The sequence below is a fragment of the Stigmatopora nigra genome, chromosome 12, assembly GCF_051989575.1.
Source record: "Stigmatopora nigra isolate UIUO_SnigA chromosome 12, RoL_Snig_1.1, whole genome shotgun sequence".
In the NCBI taxonomy this organism is placed as follows: Eukaryota; Metazoa; Chordata; class Actinopteri; order Syngnathiformes; family Syngnathidae; genus Stigmatopora; species Stigmatopora nigra.
The window spans coordinates 6,217,597-6,237,990 of NC_135519.1; the positions used below are offsets into that span (position 1 = coordinate 6,217,597).

At 37.2% G+C, this 20,394-nt stretch overlaps 1 protein-coding gene across 1 annotated transcript in view; it reads left to right on the top strand.

The window, feature by feature from the left end:
• The window catches only part of cdh23 (cadherin-related 23), an 88,324-nt gene that overhangs the window by 25,972 nt on the left and 41,958 nt on the right, over positions 1 to 20,394 (top strand). The window contains exons 9-13 of the mRNA XM_077729655.1: positions 2,792 to 2,870; positions 13,418 to 13,530; positions 15,484 to 15,672; positions 17,823 to 17,972; positions 18,282 to 18,440. Coding sequence (XP_077585781.1) covers positions 2,792 to 2,870; positions 13,418 to 13,530; positions 15,484 to 15,672; positions 17,823 to 17,972; positions 18,282 to 18,440 — 690 coding nt within the window. The remainder of the gene's footprint in view (positions 1 to 2,791; positions 2,871 to 13,417; positions 13,531 to 15,483; positions 15,673 to 17,822; positions 17,973 to 18,281; positions 18,441 to 20,394) is intronic.

Genomic DNA, 20,394 nt, shown 5'->3' on the forward strand with positions numbered 1-20,394 from the left:
GCTGAAATGACAACAAAATTGTCATCTAGTGGGAGTGTAGTCTGACAAAAATATAATTCTATTTTTAAATTTAAGATGTAACTCTAAGTTTAAAATGCAATGAAGAAGAACTCAGAGGTTGCAATTTCTTTCTATATTTGATTCCAGAATAAGCATAATAGATTAGTGTAAAGTCTAGTTACAAAAAAATGTTTTATTATTGAATGGATCTGCGTGGAAAAAAAAGACAGCATGGAGGTCATTATCTCTAACAATAGAGGGCACTTTGTAATCCTATTACAGTAACACCGTAGTAGGGAAAACCTTTTTGACCCTACAACACAATAATTCCATGCAGTAAAGTATAATACCAGTAAAGCACAGAACACCAGGTCACTACTATGACAAATAAACGTTTTAATACCCTCATGAGGTATTCTATCAGGCATGTGTCATTTCAGCCAATGTTCCCCAGTGCAATGCCGAGGGCGTGTAGTGACAGAACAAGTGTCAACTCTTTTCAAGGCCCAGAGTACAGACAGATGTATACGCTTGGGATTCTGGTCGATGGCCATTTCTCATAGGTGTGGGTGCTTACCCCCTATGGATTACACTTTGTCTCTTATTGTGGGCCTGTGTTCTTTTGGCTATACTTTCAACCTGTCATCTTTTGAAATACTTTTGAAACAGGGCAGTTGGGGAAAAAAGGAGAATATCACACGGCAAGGTTATTATCTGTTAGCCGTGAATGCGTGCTGCATGGAGTGACGTTTAAGCCCCTTTTAGGACAAACACAATTTGGCTGTCAAATCAATGTGGAGAAAAAGCAAAGCAGTTGATAGGTGCAATGAAAGCATGAAGGTATGCAGAGGGGACAGTCTTGGGAATGCATGGGCTTTGTGTGTTTGCAAGAGTGCAAATTGTATCTTTGTCACATGAGGCAACATAGTCCACTTAAGTGGACAGCTTGGTAATTTGGCCCGTATGATTTTACCATCACTTCACCATGTAATATCTGTGTCAGCTCCTTTGTGGGAACGTGATTGCAATAAGCCTGATAACATACAACAACCAATTTGGGGAAAAAATATTTGTTTTCACACAATTTGCTGATGACATGTTAATTACAAAAGATGCCGAGACAGTTTCAAAATACCAATATAAAATATTGATTACTACAGGCACGTCTGTCTAGATCAGGGGTGGATAAACTATATATTTGTGTTGTCTTTTCCTTTAACTGCTCCTACGCTTAACAAATCAGTATTTTATATATAGTATCTTATGAAACAAGTTGAATGATCAATTTATCAATAAAGTAAAGCCTAGTGTCGTATAATATTCAATTTACTTTCCTTTAATTGACAAAAAAATGAGTACAAACGATGCTAACTTCACTACCCACTTTAAAAAAAGGAGCTCTCTCAGATATGGTGAGCTGACATTTAGTACAGGTGGCTTAATTTTGAGTGTGTGCAGTAATGATTAAAGCTGGGTCAAGGTAATTTGATCCCATCTAACACCAGTACTTTTAGACATTTCAAGCTGATATCAATCTGTCTTTGGTTTTGAGTGTGTTAACCCTTACTAACAAACTAAGAACTCAACTTTGTGTCATCTATGAAATTAATATCTTCTATATTCTCTCTGTTGTTCTTAGGATATTTTACTATCAATACATTCAATTGTATACTTGTTCTCTCATATAGTAATTATTATATCTGTCTTTGTGGATGTGAGTATACTATATAGTACAGTGTTTGTTGATTTCCTCTGTCTGTAATCACTTTTGAATCAACGTTTATAAAAGGCATGTAATTGATTCTAAAGTAATTGTTCAATGACAGGAGCAGCTTTGGCAGAAATGAAGCATAAACACACCTCAGACGCAATTTGTGGGATCAATGGGAGGGAGCGAGTTCATCTGTGGAGAATGAGAGGATGGGACGGGGACTGCAATTGTGGAGCGAGGAGGGCTTCTCCATCTCACACTGCAGCACGGGGATATTTAAGTATCGCCACCATGTCTGATTGAAGCACGGAGGCTGAGAAAGCTCAACAGATCAAAGACTTTCGAAAAGCTGTTACCTCTTTCTTCCACTTTCGTCTATTCCCCCCTCACAACTGTCATGTTACGTTTCTATCAATGATATGAGGAGTAATGGACAGATAAATCCCAAAATTCATTCATTCATTTTTCATTCCGCTTGTCCTCATAAGGGTCGCGGGAGTGATGGAGCCTATTCCAGCCAACTATAGGTCACTAAACATTTGCAGGGCGCAACGAGATAAACAATCATTCATGTGCATATTAATAGCCTTGTTAAACTTGAATCAGTTTTTTTATGTATATTCTTTACATTGTGTTTCTGCCTCTCAATGAACATTTTCATCATTCACTTTATATTTCCGTATTGGACCCAAAATTTTACATAAATTCTTGATCGGTGATATATTGTGTTCTTATTTGGAACGAAAAAGGCAATCGTTAATGCAGGTTAAAATACATTTTTACTTTATTGAATAAAGAATTTCATATACATAGGACAACGTATACAATGTTCTAATTGTTTTTTTTCATTAAAACAGTAGTTTTGGAGTTATTACATGGGGATGAAGATACTGCCATGGAAAATGTGCCTTACCAGATGAACTAAGAAATATATGAAAATTTAAATTTAAATTTCAAAATTCATGACTTGGAAATCTGTTTTTTTAAAAATATGTTTTTGCATGGGGAAAAAAATATTAATGAAAGATGTCTTCAATGCAAACGTACATTTTGATATGATGTGTCTGTGTGTCTTTCCAGGGTTATGAAGTGCGCAAAATAACTGCCATCGATCAGGATTTGGGGCGACCAAGGGGGATCGGCTACACCATCATCTCAGGTCTGAGTCACACAATCAATTTGACATCCAAAGCACAGAGCCTTGAATCGATCTCTGCTTATCATAATCCCAAAGAAAAAATAGACAAGTCTCATCAAACACAACAATCAATACCAGTGGGGGAGCTTGCCTTTAAATGTTTCTTAATCAAAATAGTACGGAAAGTCAGCTTTCATTGGGTGTCTTTTGCTTATATATTTATTTTTGAAGACGGCATAGACTTTCCAAACAAGTGTTACTCTGTCTCTAGAAGGACATATTTTACTTGGTAGCAGTCACGGCGATTATGCTGGTTTGTTGTTGTTCTCTTAAGCTGTTTCAATTATTGTATTTGACATGTGGCATAAAAAGTCTGGGTAAGATCCCAAATGTCAGTTCTAAATTCCATCAGTGTGAAATCTGTAGGTTGTACAAAGTGACAGAAATTGCAGAGAAGACATGTCAAAGCAGCAGTTTGCATAGAGCTGATAAGGCTATAGCAGCGATCCTGCTTACATATTCCTGAACTGAATTTTTCTCTGCCAAGGATGTGATGTTTTTTTTGCCTGCCAGTTACTTGGTCTATCTGCCAGGAGAATATCTCATGAACCAGTAAACGGATTTCCATAAAAATTGATGGACAGATCAACCTTGGGACAGGCAAGCCTGTATTAGATTGGTACCGATCCAGAGTGGTTATTATCACTATTGCGTTGGCCTAATGTTTTCTTGTTTTGCCCTTATATGAAGTGACGTGAAAATACAAAAATGACTCCAAATCCCTTTGGTAACTCAAGCCAAAGTAAATAACAAGAAATGGTAATGACTTTTGGGAACAGAAGAAAAATCAAACATTTGCTGAAATCAATCTCAATCACATAATTAGGTTAAAGTATAGCTACACCTACATTCTTTGTAACATCCAAAGAATTTGCCAAATATTAAATATCAAATCCCAACTTTTTTCAATCAAACATACCCTAATATCATTTTTTTCCCATTCAAGCCTGTAAAAAATGAACACCGTCCCTTTAGTCTGCCTGATGAAAACCAACACCAGATGAGAGTACAACAAACATGAGTCAAGTATAAACGCAGCATGCCTGTAAAACCCTCAGCATCGCCAAGATGCAAGGACATCAGTGGTCCCAATTTGGCCAACTGGCTAGAAAGGGACTGGCATGGCTTCATTAGCCTAGCAAACCAGGTAAATTTTGGGCGATAGAGACATTAAATGTTGAGCCATCTGTTTAGTCACTTTTTGACCTGACTGTTGAATTAAGGAATGAATATACCATATTTTTTAATTTATTCTCAACACCACTACTTTTAATTTATTCTCAACACCACTACTTGTCTCCTTGTGTCCTGCTACTGGCTGGCCACCAATTCAGGATGTCCCTCACCTAATGCCCATCGTTAGTTGGGATAGGCTCTAGCACCCCCCTATGACTCTTCTGAGGATATAAACTATGTACTTCTCCAACTATACCCTACGTATATTTCTGCTTCTCTCTCTCGTAAGACTAATATTATTAATCATTTATTATTGTGTTCATGATTGGACGCGTACAAGAAGCAACGTAGTCCGTTCTATAATCATGCGACTATCCAGCATATACCAACTGAATCTCATTTTGCGTAGACAGCAACATGCCTTGTTGTTGTGTTGGTGTGTATTTGTTATAAAGTTGATAGGACTTGTCAAGCTCCAGAGGAGAAGAACATTAAAAAGACATTAATTACTTGGTGCAACGTATTCCCAGTCATTTAAAAAATAAGTTATTGCACTGCACTAAGCCCCTATGGGCCTTGATCAAATCATTATAAGTTTGAAAGATAATGAAAGTGGAAGGGTGATGCAGTGGCAGCACATAAAGGTGGAAGGGCAAGAGTTGGTAGAGGACGGATGAGGTGCATGAGTGTCTCCTCTAAGTAGAGGGCTCACAAGTGCTGGTGCTCTTGTTTAAAATGCGGTAATGTCTTATTTGTCACTCTACAAGAATGTTCTGTTTGAGTCCATGCATCATCTCTGACTTAAGGTTAACGGAACAAAGTCCCTTGTGTCATTCCTCTCTCTATGTCCTCAAAGAGATTTGCTTGTTCCCGCAGGACTCGTCCCATTAGTTCAGTAATTAAGATAAACAGGTTCTTAATTGCGGCTGTGAGTTATGTGGATTATTGTGGGGCTTAACGTGGGTTTTCTTTGCTCCATCCAATCAGAAGTCGTATCTGGGATTTTGCTAGCACTAGAGAATGTGTTTTTTTTTTATGTGACGCAGTTGTTTGTTATGATGGTGGGAAGATACGAGAAGGAATGGTTCATGCCAAGATGGTTGATGCGCATGCAAACTGAGAATTCTTATTGGACCGCTGACACACAACTTGCATTAGTAATTAAAATCTCTAGTCTCAAGTGGTCCCAAAAAATAGGACACATTTGAGAAAAATGGCAAAAATTTCAGTAGACTAACCCTGCTCCATGCACATTTCTAATAAATTACAAATCAAAATATGCATTAATTAATGAATAGCAATTTTTGTGTGCACATAATTCACCAGCTGAATAACATAATACATTTCCAGGCTTCCATTATTTAACAATGGAAAATTAACTTTCATTCATCACCGATTATCCGATTACCATAATTTAAAGACATAATTCAGGTCTAGCAGGCAAACTTAAAAGTTATGTACATGCTATTTTGACAGTAGATAAACATCAGGTAATTAAGTAATTTAAACATCGTTACACACATAAAATATTAATGAATAAAATCCCTTAACGTATGTCTAGCCTGTAATTGCTTCACCTATGTTATGTTTTGGAGTATATTTTAGTTTATCTAGTCAGCCATGTCATTTTTAGACCAGTCTGTTACATATAGAGCATAACTCCATTATCTGCCATTGAGTTATTTTATTGATATCACATAAATAATGACTATCAGTTTCTTATTCTCGGCATGGGATAGACAATACACTAGGACCATTTGTAACAATAGGCAGTGGGGATCATTTAAATCCACAACCCACATAAGGTAATGACCCTAAAGCAGGCATTTTAATAGCTCCTTTTATTTCTTCCTAGCGATAATATCAAAGCCTTCTTTGTCTGCAGTACAAACAAATTGTGTCAACAGTCCGACCTCATCTCATTCACATCAATGGCCCAAAAGAATGATGCACCAAAGCGCCGGTGGCCTTATCCTGAGATGACGGCAACTTTTTTTATTTGAATACAGACATATTGTCCATAGAATTCTTCATGTAATAGTTGTAAAGGAAAAGGACAAAAACTGAACACATTTACGCAGAAAGAGGACTTAAAAAAGGATCAAACTCATCACATTTCAGTCCAAGATAGCATTTACATGATTTTTTTTAAATTATTTTATATCTGGAAATTATGCACAATCATTGTTGATATACATCTTTAAATGTGAAACAGTGAAACAACATTGGTGGGAACATATTTTTGGAGGAATTCTCAGTAAAACACAAATTCTGTCACTTACATTACAACAAGTTACACCATGTGACTTTGCTATCTGCCAGGATAAGAGTTGATCTATTGTGTAAAGTTTGTGTAGCCTCACCACTGCTCTGTAATGATAGTAGAACAAGCAGAATAAAAATCAGCCGACCGCCCCCGTGAATGAAAGGACATCCCTGAAGCCTTTTATATCAGCTCCATGTTCATCTTTGTGTGCTTCCATCTCTTTTGTCACATGCAAGCACAACTATAATCCCATTTTAAGCCCTTTTCCATCTGTTTCTTTACATTTAGACAATTCTTTCTTTTGGATGGGATATGTTCCGTTTGGGGAAACGCTGGAAAATTCTGATCTGAATGGGTTTTGATTTGGAATCCTGCAGGCAGAGTAATTGTTAAAATAGATGATAGCTTTCATATTTTTTATGTCACTACATCAAAAGTCAGAGGTGGAGTGGAGTGGGTGGTTTGCTGTCAATGAGTGGTTAGTATGTCTTACTCGCAGTTCTGAGCTTGAGGGCTAAATCCCAGGTGGGTTCCTTCCTCTGTAGAGTTTGTATGTTCTTCTCATGACTCTGTCGGTTATCTCTGGGGACTCCATCATTGGCTGAGATCATCTCCAGCACCCTCTAACCCTTGTGAGGATAAGCAGAATTGAAAAGGAATAAATGCATGTTTGTATTTACGTATAGGTATGATTGTGTGGCAATAGTTGACTATTTTGTCTAGTTGATTACTCCCCTTTCAGTACACATTTTACAAACTTCCCCTAGTTTCAAACCAAAATCTTTACAACATAAGAGTACTGGAGGTCCACCTTAGCAACTACTGTAGATTGATCACAAAGACAGGTTGTTTCAACATAGGAAGCCATTCCTTTTGGCGGGATACCTCCAGCAAAATGGTTCCCCGGTGGCGATAAACTCTAGTAAACACGATTATTTCCCCCCAGCCTTCTTCTTCACAGATATGTCTATCTGTCTGCTCTGCTACACCCCAATGCATGACTCCATTCTGCTATGACCAAGCTTATATCAGCAGACAAGTTGTAATATGGACGAGGCTAATACCTGTTATTCTCGAGGGAGCTCTTATTGTACTGTTGTAATGCTGGGATTTCTCTGGTTTTCAATTAGACGCTCCGAGGCTCTCCACAGCTTGTTGCTCTCTAATCTCTCCGACCAGGTAGATAGTCTACGGGACACTGACCGCCATAAACCCCTAAATCTAGTTGAGTTGAGTTTCTTCAGCACTGGTGGGCCAACCTTACTTGGTTGTATGATAAAACTACTATTTTTATTGTCATTTCTGATTGGATACACACCCTGGAACACAAAGTCCATCATTACTCTTGGGAAAAAACTAATTTGTCAAAAAGTGAAAATGTAGGCTCTTTTCACACAAAAATCCTTGTTGACCAAGTGCCACATGGTCTTTTGCGGTCTGTTATATTGCAAATTGGCATTATTTGTAGTATGTTCTGTTCATAGGACCAGCCAAAAAGAACAACAAGACATTGTTCTGGATAATAATTTTTAAATAAGAGTGTTACTTACAAATAAATCTAGATTTATGACACCTTTTAAATTGATTTATCTAAAATAAAGATGAACTTCCAGTCAAAATGTCACTCACTAAATGAAAATCAGTCTATAAAACACACCCTTTTCATACAGAAATTATTGATTTATGGGATTTATGCAGTGCAATAAATGCTACCATGCAGATGAACACATTTGTACTGTGGATCAGGAATTAAATAATAGTGCAGTCTGAGAAACAATAGCCAGAACCCTATCAGGGACTGGATTTGCCTGCAGGTGTAATCCTTAAAAGTGACACTAATTTGTGTACATTTCGCAAAGCACACCCAATCTATGCCTCAAGACACAAAAGCTTTGGCTGCATGCCATATCGCATTACTAAAATGTTCTGGCTCCCCTGTGGTGTAGTCATAAACTACAGAAAACAGTTGTCACTGGATTACATTTGGTGATTACACTTGGAGATTTGTACCGAGAAAGTAATGGATGTGCACTAGTTGGGCAAGTAAAATATTGATCTATTTTTAAATTATTTTTATTTAAAATACAATATTCCTGTTTTTCAACAAAGTATATTTTCTATTCCCCTTCCATGTCCTTTTTTGTGCCATTTTTAGTTTGAAATTATGGCAAAAAATCATTAACAGTGGTATATTGGTTTAAAACCTCATTTTTTAATGATATACGAAATTAAACATCCTTATTCATAAATTATGAGGCATGTGCCACTAAACTTTTATGAACTCTAAACCATCCAGTACTGTGTTCAACTAAAAATTGCCATGGGTAAAATTTATTTTTGTAGTTTCAGTTTAAGTTATGTTTCTAATGCATTATCATTAATAGCGATTTTTTTTTTAAAAACGTTTAATTCAATACCAACAGATCTCAGATTTCCAATAGTCAGAATATTTCTCCTAACAGTTTTTAACAAAAGTAAACCATAACCTTAAGATCCCGAGGTCTATCAGATTGGAAACACTATTAGATACATACAAGAAATACATAAATACACCCTCAAAGTATGAATACTAAACGCATAAAGGAATTTCTTCTGAATTATGCAATGTTTGTCTGTGTGCTGCAGTTTTCACCCCCTGGGAGTCTAATCGTGGTGTTCTGCCAGATCACTGGAGAACATTCTCTATCAGCAATTAGAATATGATTATATTTTCTTTCTCGGTAGTCCCTGGGAGTCACTGCATTCGATTTTAGCCTGCCTTTGACAAGTTCGATCGAGCAGAGCTCGTCTTAAAATCTAAAAAGAAAACTCCAGTTTATACATACTGCATATGAATACAGAATGCATTGAATTATACTAAGTGGAATTAGGGTACAGTTGTCGAGGCCATGTCTACATATGATTTTTATATACTAATGACCAGTCTCTCGCAGAAGGAATGGCGGTTGTAGATTGTTATTCCAGTCAGGTCAGTGAAGCTGACAAACCAATTTAGCGGCACTATGCCCACATTGAGAGCCTTCCATTCTATATTATCCCCTGACCAACACACCAATGATTATCAACACAGGTCTAAAATAGAAATGCAAATGCCACCCTATTGTCTCAGGTGGTCTGATAAAAATAAGAAGTATAGAATCATTTAATGCACTGGGTAAGATGAACTTAATCACAACAGTGTCAGCCTTTCTGTGAGATCATACTGTATTTATGTGAATTCCCATGTGCTCTCCTGAACCCTTCTGCTCTACTGGCAAAATGAAATCCACACTGCTGCAATGACTGAAAAATACATCACATCAACATGAATAATACTCAGAAAGATTCACTGTTTACTTCCTGGAAATGATGTTACTTCGATTCCCAATTTGCTCATGCTTGCTTCTTTGCATTGTTTTGGTGGACTGCTTCATACATATGAAAAGTTGACTTTTGCTTAACAACCATATTTTCTAGGAACAGGTTCAAAGCAGTCAAAGTTATAGCTGAATGCTTAGCATCATTTTTTCATGTTGGGTCAAAGGACAAGTTAATAAATAGCAATATCACACACTTAAACATAATTTAAATGACATTCGCTTGATAGATCATTCTTTAAAGTATTTAATTATGCAACCCATGGATTCCCTAGACCTATCATAAGGAAAATAATGTTTACCACTTATGAGCACATCCATTTTATGACATCAGCCATACACACGCAAATACACACTGATAAATACTCCCACAAATGCATTTTAAAGTGCATGTCAATTTATTAAACAAGATTCTTTCAGTTGGGCTGCCACACACAGATTTGTTTATTATACGCACCTAATTATAAGAGTATTTCTCTTACTATCCATCCAAACTCAAATTCACATAAATTTTGTAACTGCACACGTTACCATGGGAACAAGCTTGACAAGCAAAGTTATTTAAAACAGATGTCAGTGAAGTGGGCTGAGGAGCCTGGACATTAAATGGCATATAGACCTTGTGATTGCAGCCTGTCCTCTTCACCTGCCTGATGCCCCAGGCACTTTCACTGGCATGAATATATTTTCTACCCTCTCTGAGAGGGTACAATATTCTTGTATTGTGGTCCAAATGTTTCCACAATATTGCCATATACATGTCATGTATCTACATTGGGAAAGATTGTGCAAAGCAGCTGACCCATCCTTGCTGACGGCAAGGTAAATACTGATTATGTGAAAATTACGATAAGAGATGAGTGTAGGGTAGCTGCTTTCTTTACATAAGTGGAAATGAACCCTTTCGGATAGCTGCTGGTAAAAACGGGAGAATATGGCCATAGTGCCCTGTGCAATTTGTCTACTGGTCAGAGCACTCTGACAGGCTTGCGTCCTTTATTACGAGATCAGCCCTCAGTCAGCCTTGATCATTTCACCTTGTTAACTCTTCCACAGAGTTTGGAAAAGTACAGTTTTGTGACAAGTGATCTGAACTATGCCAATTCAGGTTTATGTGTGAGCTAATCTGTCTTTCCTTTAATAATACCTCATGTATACTGAACACCCCAGCTGAAATGGTATCTGGCTAAAACATGGAGACTCTTTCAGTCTTGTTCGTCAACCCAAGCTTTATCTTCTTAATTATATTATTGCAGCCGCTGTTGCAATTATAAAAAAAACGAGAATAGACTCCATGTACATTTCTTGCAGAAATGATAAGTATACGAGCAGCATGTTATTTTAAAAAGTAGACTACAATATAGGAGTCAATGTATATACTGTACAACATGGGGCATTAAATCAATGTTATCTACTTATAACAATATAGTGTAGTAGAAACATATCACATGTATGATATTTCATTATTCTTTTAACTTAACTGGTAAAAAGTCCACTATATTCCAGACTGACTGAGCTCAGATTATTGCAATAGAATTTGTAAAGAGATTGTAGCCCCATTTCTCTACCCAACTTTGAATAGCCAATAAGCTTGAAATAATTCTCTGTCACATTTATGCTTTTGCTCCTCCCTCAGCATACCTTTTGGCCCCAATCCAGGTTAATTACCTCGGGACTCAAATGGAGCTGTCTTCTTCTGTCTCCACACTTGCCCTGTGCTCTTTCTTTTGAAGCTTCCCTGCTCTCTTTTCAGAATTACAGGGCAATATTAGAGCAGTGAATGGGGAGTTGGGAACACAGACAAGGGTTAATCTGTTGACCCTCGCTATTGTGCACTCTGGACGTAGCATCTGGGCGTACTGTATTTCTGCTCTGCTATGCTACAAAACGATCTGAGGCGAATGATTCCTAATCCTTCAAAGAACAGCTCAAGGTTCATTATAAGCCTGCACGTGAAAAGAATAGCAAAGTACAGAAATCTTTCTATAGTTGGAGCACATCCCCTGAAGGCAACGCAATATTGACAAACCAAGCAAATGGGTAGTCTTTTTTTAAGTTTAGATACAATGACTGATAAGAATTATTTCAGGAATTCTTTTATTTCAATAGGAAAGCTCTGCTTGTTAGTCCTTTAACAATAATCTTTCGACAATATGAGTCCAAAATTAGAGTTTTGTGTGTGTATGTCTGTAAAACATTGTACAGTAGTACACTTTCTATTACAATGAAGGTATTTTAGAAAACACGCCTTTGGAAAGGCTACGCTAAGAAAAAAGAACAATTTCATCACGCTTTGTTTAAGATCGAACCAAATTAAAGGCATGTGAGGGTTGTTGATCATGATTTTACCAAACAGTGAGTCTATCTGAAGCTGTTTAGCAATCTGTATCCCCTGAAGTGTATCCTAGATGACTCAAGGTGAAAAGACCTTGGATTTATCACCTGTCAATCACAGAGCTGACACATTAGGACAAACTACTATTAAAACATGTTTGCACCTAAATGATTTTTATCATTCCTTGAACAGTTTAGACAGCGTAAGGAAACCATATGGCTCAATTTCATGAGTCACTGCTATTTTCTATGGAAATTTAGTAAAGATAATTGTAGTGGACCATGGTAAATACACTTATTTTTTAACAGTTAAGACACCCATCTCACACTGGCGTGTACTTTTAACTAAAAATTCTGCAAAGCACAGCGTTGAGCACAATGTACAAAACGATTAATTTAATTGTATCCTTTTCTTGGTATCGAAATTTATGGCAGCGCTGAAGTTCTCCACGCTGTAAATACTGACATGCTGTATTTTTATCGCTATATGTGCTACTTTTTTTGTATATGGAGTGAATGGTTTTTGCTGAGTATGTTTGCACAGTATCTATTTTAGCATACACAATGTGTTAGGAAGGAGTTTGTGTGCTGTCCGCTGGTCAACCGAGAATGTATTGATATAAGACATAAGTGAATTAGCTGCAGTTGGACTTGACTTCCAGGGTTATTTCATTCAGCTCACTCTGCTCTATTGTTTGCATTCTTATTGAGTAGATGTTCCAGATAGCATTCACAGGTATAGCTATGCCTACCTGCAGATTGCATAGGGGCTTCTCTGACTCTCCAACAAATACATAGTAGGGCTCTCAAAATGGATTACAATAAAAGTGGGTAGTGAATAGTACTACGGTGTACTGTATTGTGTCTGCGATTGCAATTGGGACATTTACTCGATCTGGCAAGGAAAATAATCCGTTTAAACAAGATGGAAGAGAAAGTTTGTTGGTAGTTTATTTTCACGTGTTTTCGCAACATTCAAAAACTTGGATAATTTGGAATAAAGTTAGAATGATGGTTCAACATCAAGGATTTTGGTGAACCTACACTAGCTATAAATCAGGTGCATTTCCCTGGTATAAAATAAATCTGGCAGAGAAAGTGCAGTAGGGAAAGGTGCTTGGAGAGTGAGTGTCGAAACAAGGGGATGCAGTGTGAACAGGTTAGAAGTGCTGGGTCAGCCTAAGGTGAAGCGAAGAAAGGCAGAGCAGTAGAAACTACATCCATATTGCATGAAAGAGAAATCCACCACCTTTCCCTTCCAGAGACTCCGTGCAGAATCCCAAGGGTTCTGTTGAATTAAGGACCACGCCAGTCCCGTTTGCCTCTCTGACTTTCTTTTTCTCTCTCAATCTCCAACCCTACATTCCTCCAAACAGGGAACACCAACAGTGTTTTTTCCCTGGACTACATCAGCGGGGCCCTGACAGTGAATGGTCAGCTGGACAGAGAAAACCCACTCTACTCAGCAGGCTTCACTCTGACTGTCAAGGTGAGTTGATAAATGAGGAGTCATGGAGTCCATGTAGTATGGGAATAATGTAGCAAAATTCAGTTTGTTTGGAAAACTTCTGAGTATTTAAATAGCAGCCACATTTAAGGATGTCCCCGAACCTATTACAAAAATCCGATCACATAGATTCCACACAATCGGAATCAGGTGATTCATCCTGAATGAAGTAAAATTAGAATTTTACTAAAATTGACGATAGTGAAGATGGAAGAAATGATGACAATACATGATTTATTGTCATTTTAGGGATCAACAGATCTCCGACTTGGTACTTTCCAGTGACTTTGTTAGAATTCTGGAAGTCTAAATATTCAATCGCAAGGTCAAAAGTTCATCTCCCACATGTAGAGTGATGGATAATGTGCTCCAGCACAATTGTCAACCCCATAATGTGCACAGGCATTTGTGATTTGATCCTTTTGATAATGTCCCTTTTGCAGGTTTGCGAACGGTAAACAGCCTGCAGTCTGTCCAGGGAGGGTTTGCAGAAGTAGCACAAGATAAAGGGATAGGATTTAATGCCCTCGCCGATGTGAAGGGCTCTTATGTTGCTCCCTCCCTCTCTTCTTTGTCCTCCTTTTTTGAAGTAGATGCTGTATCTCAATTCATCTGTCCCCGCCCTGAGCCTTAAGTGTATCACACTTGCCTTAGCACACCCACTATCTCCTCAACTTCCAACCTCTTGTTTTCTTTTCTATTTTCCATAATTTCTTTTCAGCCGCTATTTTGCGCAGAGTCGTTTTCAGCGTCCAGAGGGGGGTGAAATGGATGTCGAAAACCAGAGATATACAATCAGTGCTTTACACATCATGTGACTGCAATGTTAAAGTGTAAAGTTCAATGTTATGTTAAGTCAACGCCTTTGTACTTGAGCTTCAAAACGATAGGGTTTAAATATATATGTATATATATATATATATATATATATATATATATATATATATATATATATATATATATATATATATATATATATATATATATATATATATATATATATATATATATATATATATATATATATATATATATATATATATATATATATATATATATATATATATATATATATATATATATATATATATATATATTCTCCCCTAAAGACACTGATTTGCATATTTATACATATATATATTTTTTCATTTAATGTAAAGTTCTCCTACACTTTTTCTGATTTAATTCGAAAGGTGATAATTGCAAATGTATACAATTTGCAGTTTATCTTTTTAAAGTAAAAAATAGAAATCCACAATTATATAGCAGCAAAAAATCTGAAAAAGTGAAAATACTAAAAACCTTTCACCCAAAAAAGTATTTATAAGATATAGAATCCCTCAAAACTATGCTTATGCTGCTATTGATTTTTTAGAAGGCAGGGTAATACAACTAATTTTTCACTTCAGGCTAGATAATGCTAAGATTATGAAGGCAAAGATACATTGAAATGATTATGAGTACACAATCTTTATTATCTGGGCACTAGTGGTATGCTCTAGCGCGTGTAGCTCACCTCTATCAATCAAACCATAGAAAGTCCAAATCCATTTCTATCTTTCTCCACCCCAATACCCCACATCCCCCCTCTCTTTTTCATTGTAAAAGCTCCAATACTCCGACAGCCAGAGAGAGAGATTGTGTAATTAGGTCTTCTCAATTGGACTATTTTCTCTTAAATCTCATTGTGTCTGGGAGTGTACTAGTCTCCATGTGGGGGTCGTCCTTTGGCCTCACTTTGAGCCCTCTGAGGCTCCTGAGTTTATATATATATTTTTTTTTATCATTCGATAAATGAAAAGCTGTAAATGTCTGTCTCGATTGTGTGCTGACAGCTTCCATTAGAAATTACATTTACTGTGACGTATTGTCTTTTTGTATTCCTTTCGTTATGGCTCTCTTCACAATGGCTTCTTCATTGGTGGCCACCTAAAGGCCACCGAGCTGAAGGAAGATCGCAGTCCATCAGACGCCACGGTTAGGACCACCTTCACCATCCTGCTTATTGACAAGAATGACAATGCCCCAAAGTTCAACAGTTCAGAGTACCGTGTCCGCATCACTGAGCTCGCCCAGGTGGGCTTTGCTCTGCCCCTCTTCATCCAAGCCGAAGACAAGGATGAGGTGGGTTGATTATTATCACTGCAGCCCACCACAATGTTGACTTGATTCTGGTGCCCTCCAATAGCAATCACTCAGACATTCTTAAACAGCACATTTAGTGTCCCTGCCACTTTACTGTTAGCTTTATCTTCTAATCAGTCAATCACAACACATGCACGCTCAGTTCCCCTTAAGCTTTCCTTCACTCCGTCTCTCGCTTTCTCAAAGGCTGCGCACGAACCTGAAACCCGCACATTGGACTTGGACACAATTTAATTTGCTCTGGAATAGATGGGACAGGGCATCAAATTATGCCTAACGAGTAAAATCAATCAGCCAGGGTACAGATAAGCAGAAAGCTAGTCAACTCTGATTGATATAGGCACAGAAGCAGGCAGGGTGGAATTTGTCAGATAGCTACAAGTCAACGGGGATTGCGGGGGGAAAGATGGCAAAGAGAACAAAGGCCGTGAAATTAGGTCAGAAAAAGTTTCAAAAAACGTCGACTTGTAAACACGAGTGTTGCACCGGAATATTTTTTGGGCCGCCAAGACCGACCCACACTCGGTTGTGTCGTAACAGGTGATCCCGCTACATGTAATTTTAAAAATATATCTTTTATTTTCTCTCAAGACTGTATATTCAATAATAGTAATGAAAGCCATGAATGAATGAATTTTCAGGTCAATCATGTTTGTGTACATACTATAGGGAAGAACAATGAACATATAGTCCAATATGGCAACAATTTGTTAATATTTCAACAAAACCATCCAGACCCGATCAATACGGAAGAATGAAAAGCTCAGACATCCATGCCTTTGATGCATTAGTTTCTGACGCAAGAGCATGTTTTTCAGGTAATTTCTTTTTGTTTTGATTTGCTGTCTGGATGTGCTAAAGCGCACATGTCCGTAAATGATGGGAAAACTCATTCACACTCTGCTACACCTGCGTTGGAATCTTTCAATTCCTGTAGTCAAGGGAATTATACACAGATGTTTTTTTTTTTTTTTTAAGACTATGTATGACACAAGTAGTAGTTACCCCCCCTCTCTCTTGCTTTTTGTGGTCGTTAGTTCCATCCCTCCGTTCTTCTGCTCGGCTGGCGTCTGTAAAACTTTTTTATTTATTTATTTTTATTTTGCTGGAACCTGTCAACAAACTTTGTGGATGTCACTACTGACAGGGTACTTTTATCAGGGGCTTCTAAAGGCTGAAGTAAATGGACGAGCAATTATTTTTATGGGCAGTTTGAGGTGACATCCCTGCATATTGGATGGTCTTTTAAATAGGAGCCATCAACCACAATGGTTATCACACGGATAAAAACAAAAACAAGGGGGTTATTTGAGCTGCCAGCAAAATATCAAGTGACCAGAGCAACAATCTTACTCTGTCTGCCATGAAGGTGATGCAACCGGCTGCCCAGCAGCTTTTTTTAAGACGACAGAGGATACTTTCTTGGCTGAAGGCATATACTGACATCTCATGCAGACATTTTGACCCGAACACTTGATGTATATTCATGCTTTTCTACTTGAGGGATTATCAATGTTTCAAAGACAGACTAAGGCATTAGCTGCTCTTTTTTAGAGGTTATTTGGAATTTTAGGACTGCTCAAAAAAGGAAATATTTCCACAGCAGTGAATACTAGTTGTGCAGTGCCCACACTTGAGCCACCTCAATAGTTGTTTTTTTTACTAAAGAGTCAGAAGCATTTTGTGAGCCATAACTAAATCCCCAATGTGCGTTTCTGTATTTAGGTTGATAGTCACGGTTGTCATCAGCCATCACAGCATCTCTTTCTACTTTTAAACTGTTCTAAAATGTACTAAAACAAACACAATCCTATACTTTGATTTGTGTCCAAATGTAGAAAGAAATAAGTGAAAATTATCGATGGAAATTCTCCAAATTAAATATCCTTGAAAACTTGACGAACAAGCAAAAAGCAACAAATAAAATGCAACTGGTTGAAAGATAATAATAACTTCATTTTTTAACAACTCTTGTAAACTAAACATTGTTTTCAGAAGTTTTTTTTTACCATTTACTATAATTATAATAATAATAAGATATGATTTTATTGCCTTTGTTAACTGATTGTCAATTTCTGTCCTCCTTTTACACTTCCATCCATTTTTCTCTCTTGTACTTCCTGTGGCAGGGGGTGAACAGTATGTTCCAAGTGTTCCTGACAGGGAACAATTCAGAATACTTTACCATCTCGCCTACGTCTGTACAAGGGCGTGCCGACATCAGAATGAGGGTTGCGATGCCTCTAGACTACGAGCGCATCCGCAGATACACTTTTTCTGTAAGTTTAAAGACATTTCACCTTTTATTCAAGATCAGTGTGATGATGGTAACTAGATACTTTCCTGGGAAAAAAAAATCTATGTTTGGTATTCAAACTAAATTTCAACATTCAGATTCTATATAAGGCAAGTAATGATTTTGGTACTTGAAAAATTGGTATTTTTAATTGAAATTTTGGTCGTGAATTTGATATGACATCATGCCTATTTTGACACCCCAAAGATGATTTATTTGTTTTAATTTTATAGTATTTATGTATAATGTGTGTCCTGTGAATAGTTAATAATTAGTTTGACTCTCTTTCCAGCTCTACGCCAATGAATCCATGTCCGATCATGTGGGATTCGCCCGTATTTTTATTGACCTTATCAATGAGAACGATAACAGACCCATCTTCAGCAAATCTCTCTACAATATCAGCCTCCCTGAAAATACACCTACTGGAACGTCACTCCTTCGAATCCTGGTGAGTCTTAACAGAGCACACATCTTGGTCAATAACGAATGCCAAATCTTAAATGAAGATCACATACCAACTAGGTAGTAAACCTTTGTATCCATCTGTTGTCATTCGTACAAGTCACCACTTCCTTTATCAGTTTTCTTTTAGATTCATAGGAGCCTATCTACGAGACTAAATTCATATTCTTTCCTCAGCATGGCTAAACCACAGGAAGCCATGTTTTTAACTACCATGATTTGTATGGCTTATCACATATCCCAAATGTACTATGTGATATAAACCACATCTTTATCGGGGAATCAGTATTAGTGAGCTCCATTCCCTAGCTATCGAGGCATCAGTGTTTAAAAGAAAAAAAAGTATATCACATAATATTTTTTCAGAATATTATAATCAGTGATATGAATTCAAAATCCACTCCGAAAAGGGGATTTATATCATGAAAGTAGAATTGGGAGGGGGAAAAAAAACAACAGCAGACTGTATTATTATTCATTGCCAGTCACCACAACAAGCCACACCTACATTTCATTTGATTCAAGTGCAAAACTCACTGTGTGAAAATCAATAGTGTTTATAGACTTGTGCTCATGAAATGGAGATTGCAGGGCAACGCAATACCCGATAAGTCTAACTGGCATTGGCCTTGTGTGGCCTACCTGAGAATCTAGGCTACTGTTTATAGAATGAGCAGAGTTTAAAGTGAAAAAGACGCGGTCTCACAGTGAAGTCTGCATAGGCATTTAGATGGAGGCATATTCACCACCAGATGAGGATGTTTATTTTCTGACCCACCCAAATACACATTCATGACACGGAAGACACAATCTACACAATAAACAGATGTTGCCCACTCATGGCAAACTCTTCACTAAGAGATGGAAATGGAAATAAACTCTCTCTCTCTCACACACACACACACACACAATAATGCAGTAAGCGATCTCCTTCAACTCCCTCAAAGTCAACACATGGCTAAAATGAGAGTGTCATTGTAGGCTTTGCTCTATTAGTTAGCCCACATGATTACAATCTATTATAGAGGGTGTGTGTTTGTCCAGTAATGTGTTTGCACAGATTTGTTTACCAGTGAGTCTCTGTCATAATTTAGTTCATTAGTAATTTAGACAGTGAGTTACAACTGTTGTGATGCAATGAATGTGCCGGGCAGTTTATATTCATGCCGCCGTCTTATTTAACAAGTGACTGTCACTCTCTCATGTCTTTGTGATGATTGGTAGGTAAAACTGACAGAAGTTTCCATTTAAGGGTTTGAGCTATAACTGGCAAGAGAAAACTTGAGAAATGTAGTATTTTGTAGATGCAAATATATACAGAAAGAATGAAACAATATGATAACTACCATTGGAATATTCAGTGGGTCTAAGAAAAATGTACAGCAAATGGCTATGAGGCCTCATTTTGGACATCCCTGGTGTATTGTCACTATACACCATATAACTGTGTAGTGTCTCATTCATTGTCCTCCACGGCTTATTTTATCTAAATGTGTTGAGAGACGCAAAGTCGTCAGATGGCTGTGAGGTGCAAGAAAAGGGTGCCAAAGGATTTTTATTACAAAACAACAATGATGACTCTCATTTTAATGTGCTGCATGTCCAGACATATAATATCTATACAATGACTTGCTGCCGAACGGAATGGCCTCTCACTTAAAAAGGCAAGGTGTAATGACTTGAAACAACTTTGTTTTGCAAGGTTTTATATTTTTTCATTTTCTTTTGATATTTTACCAGGGATATTTAGATTTACTTCTATTTCTAAACATACTAAAAATCAAAGATCAATAAATTATAGTGTTAAGTGCCTTTATTTAACAATATTCACGGGTCTGAATTAGTCTATAATTGTAGTCATTTAGTATAAAATGGCGTAAGTTGGTTAAAAATTGAAGAGTTGTTGATTTTGAGAATTTATCTTGGGTATACTCAGTAAA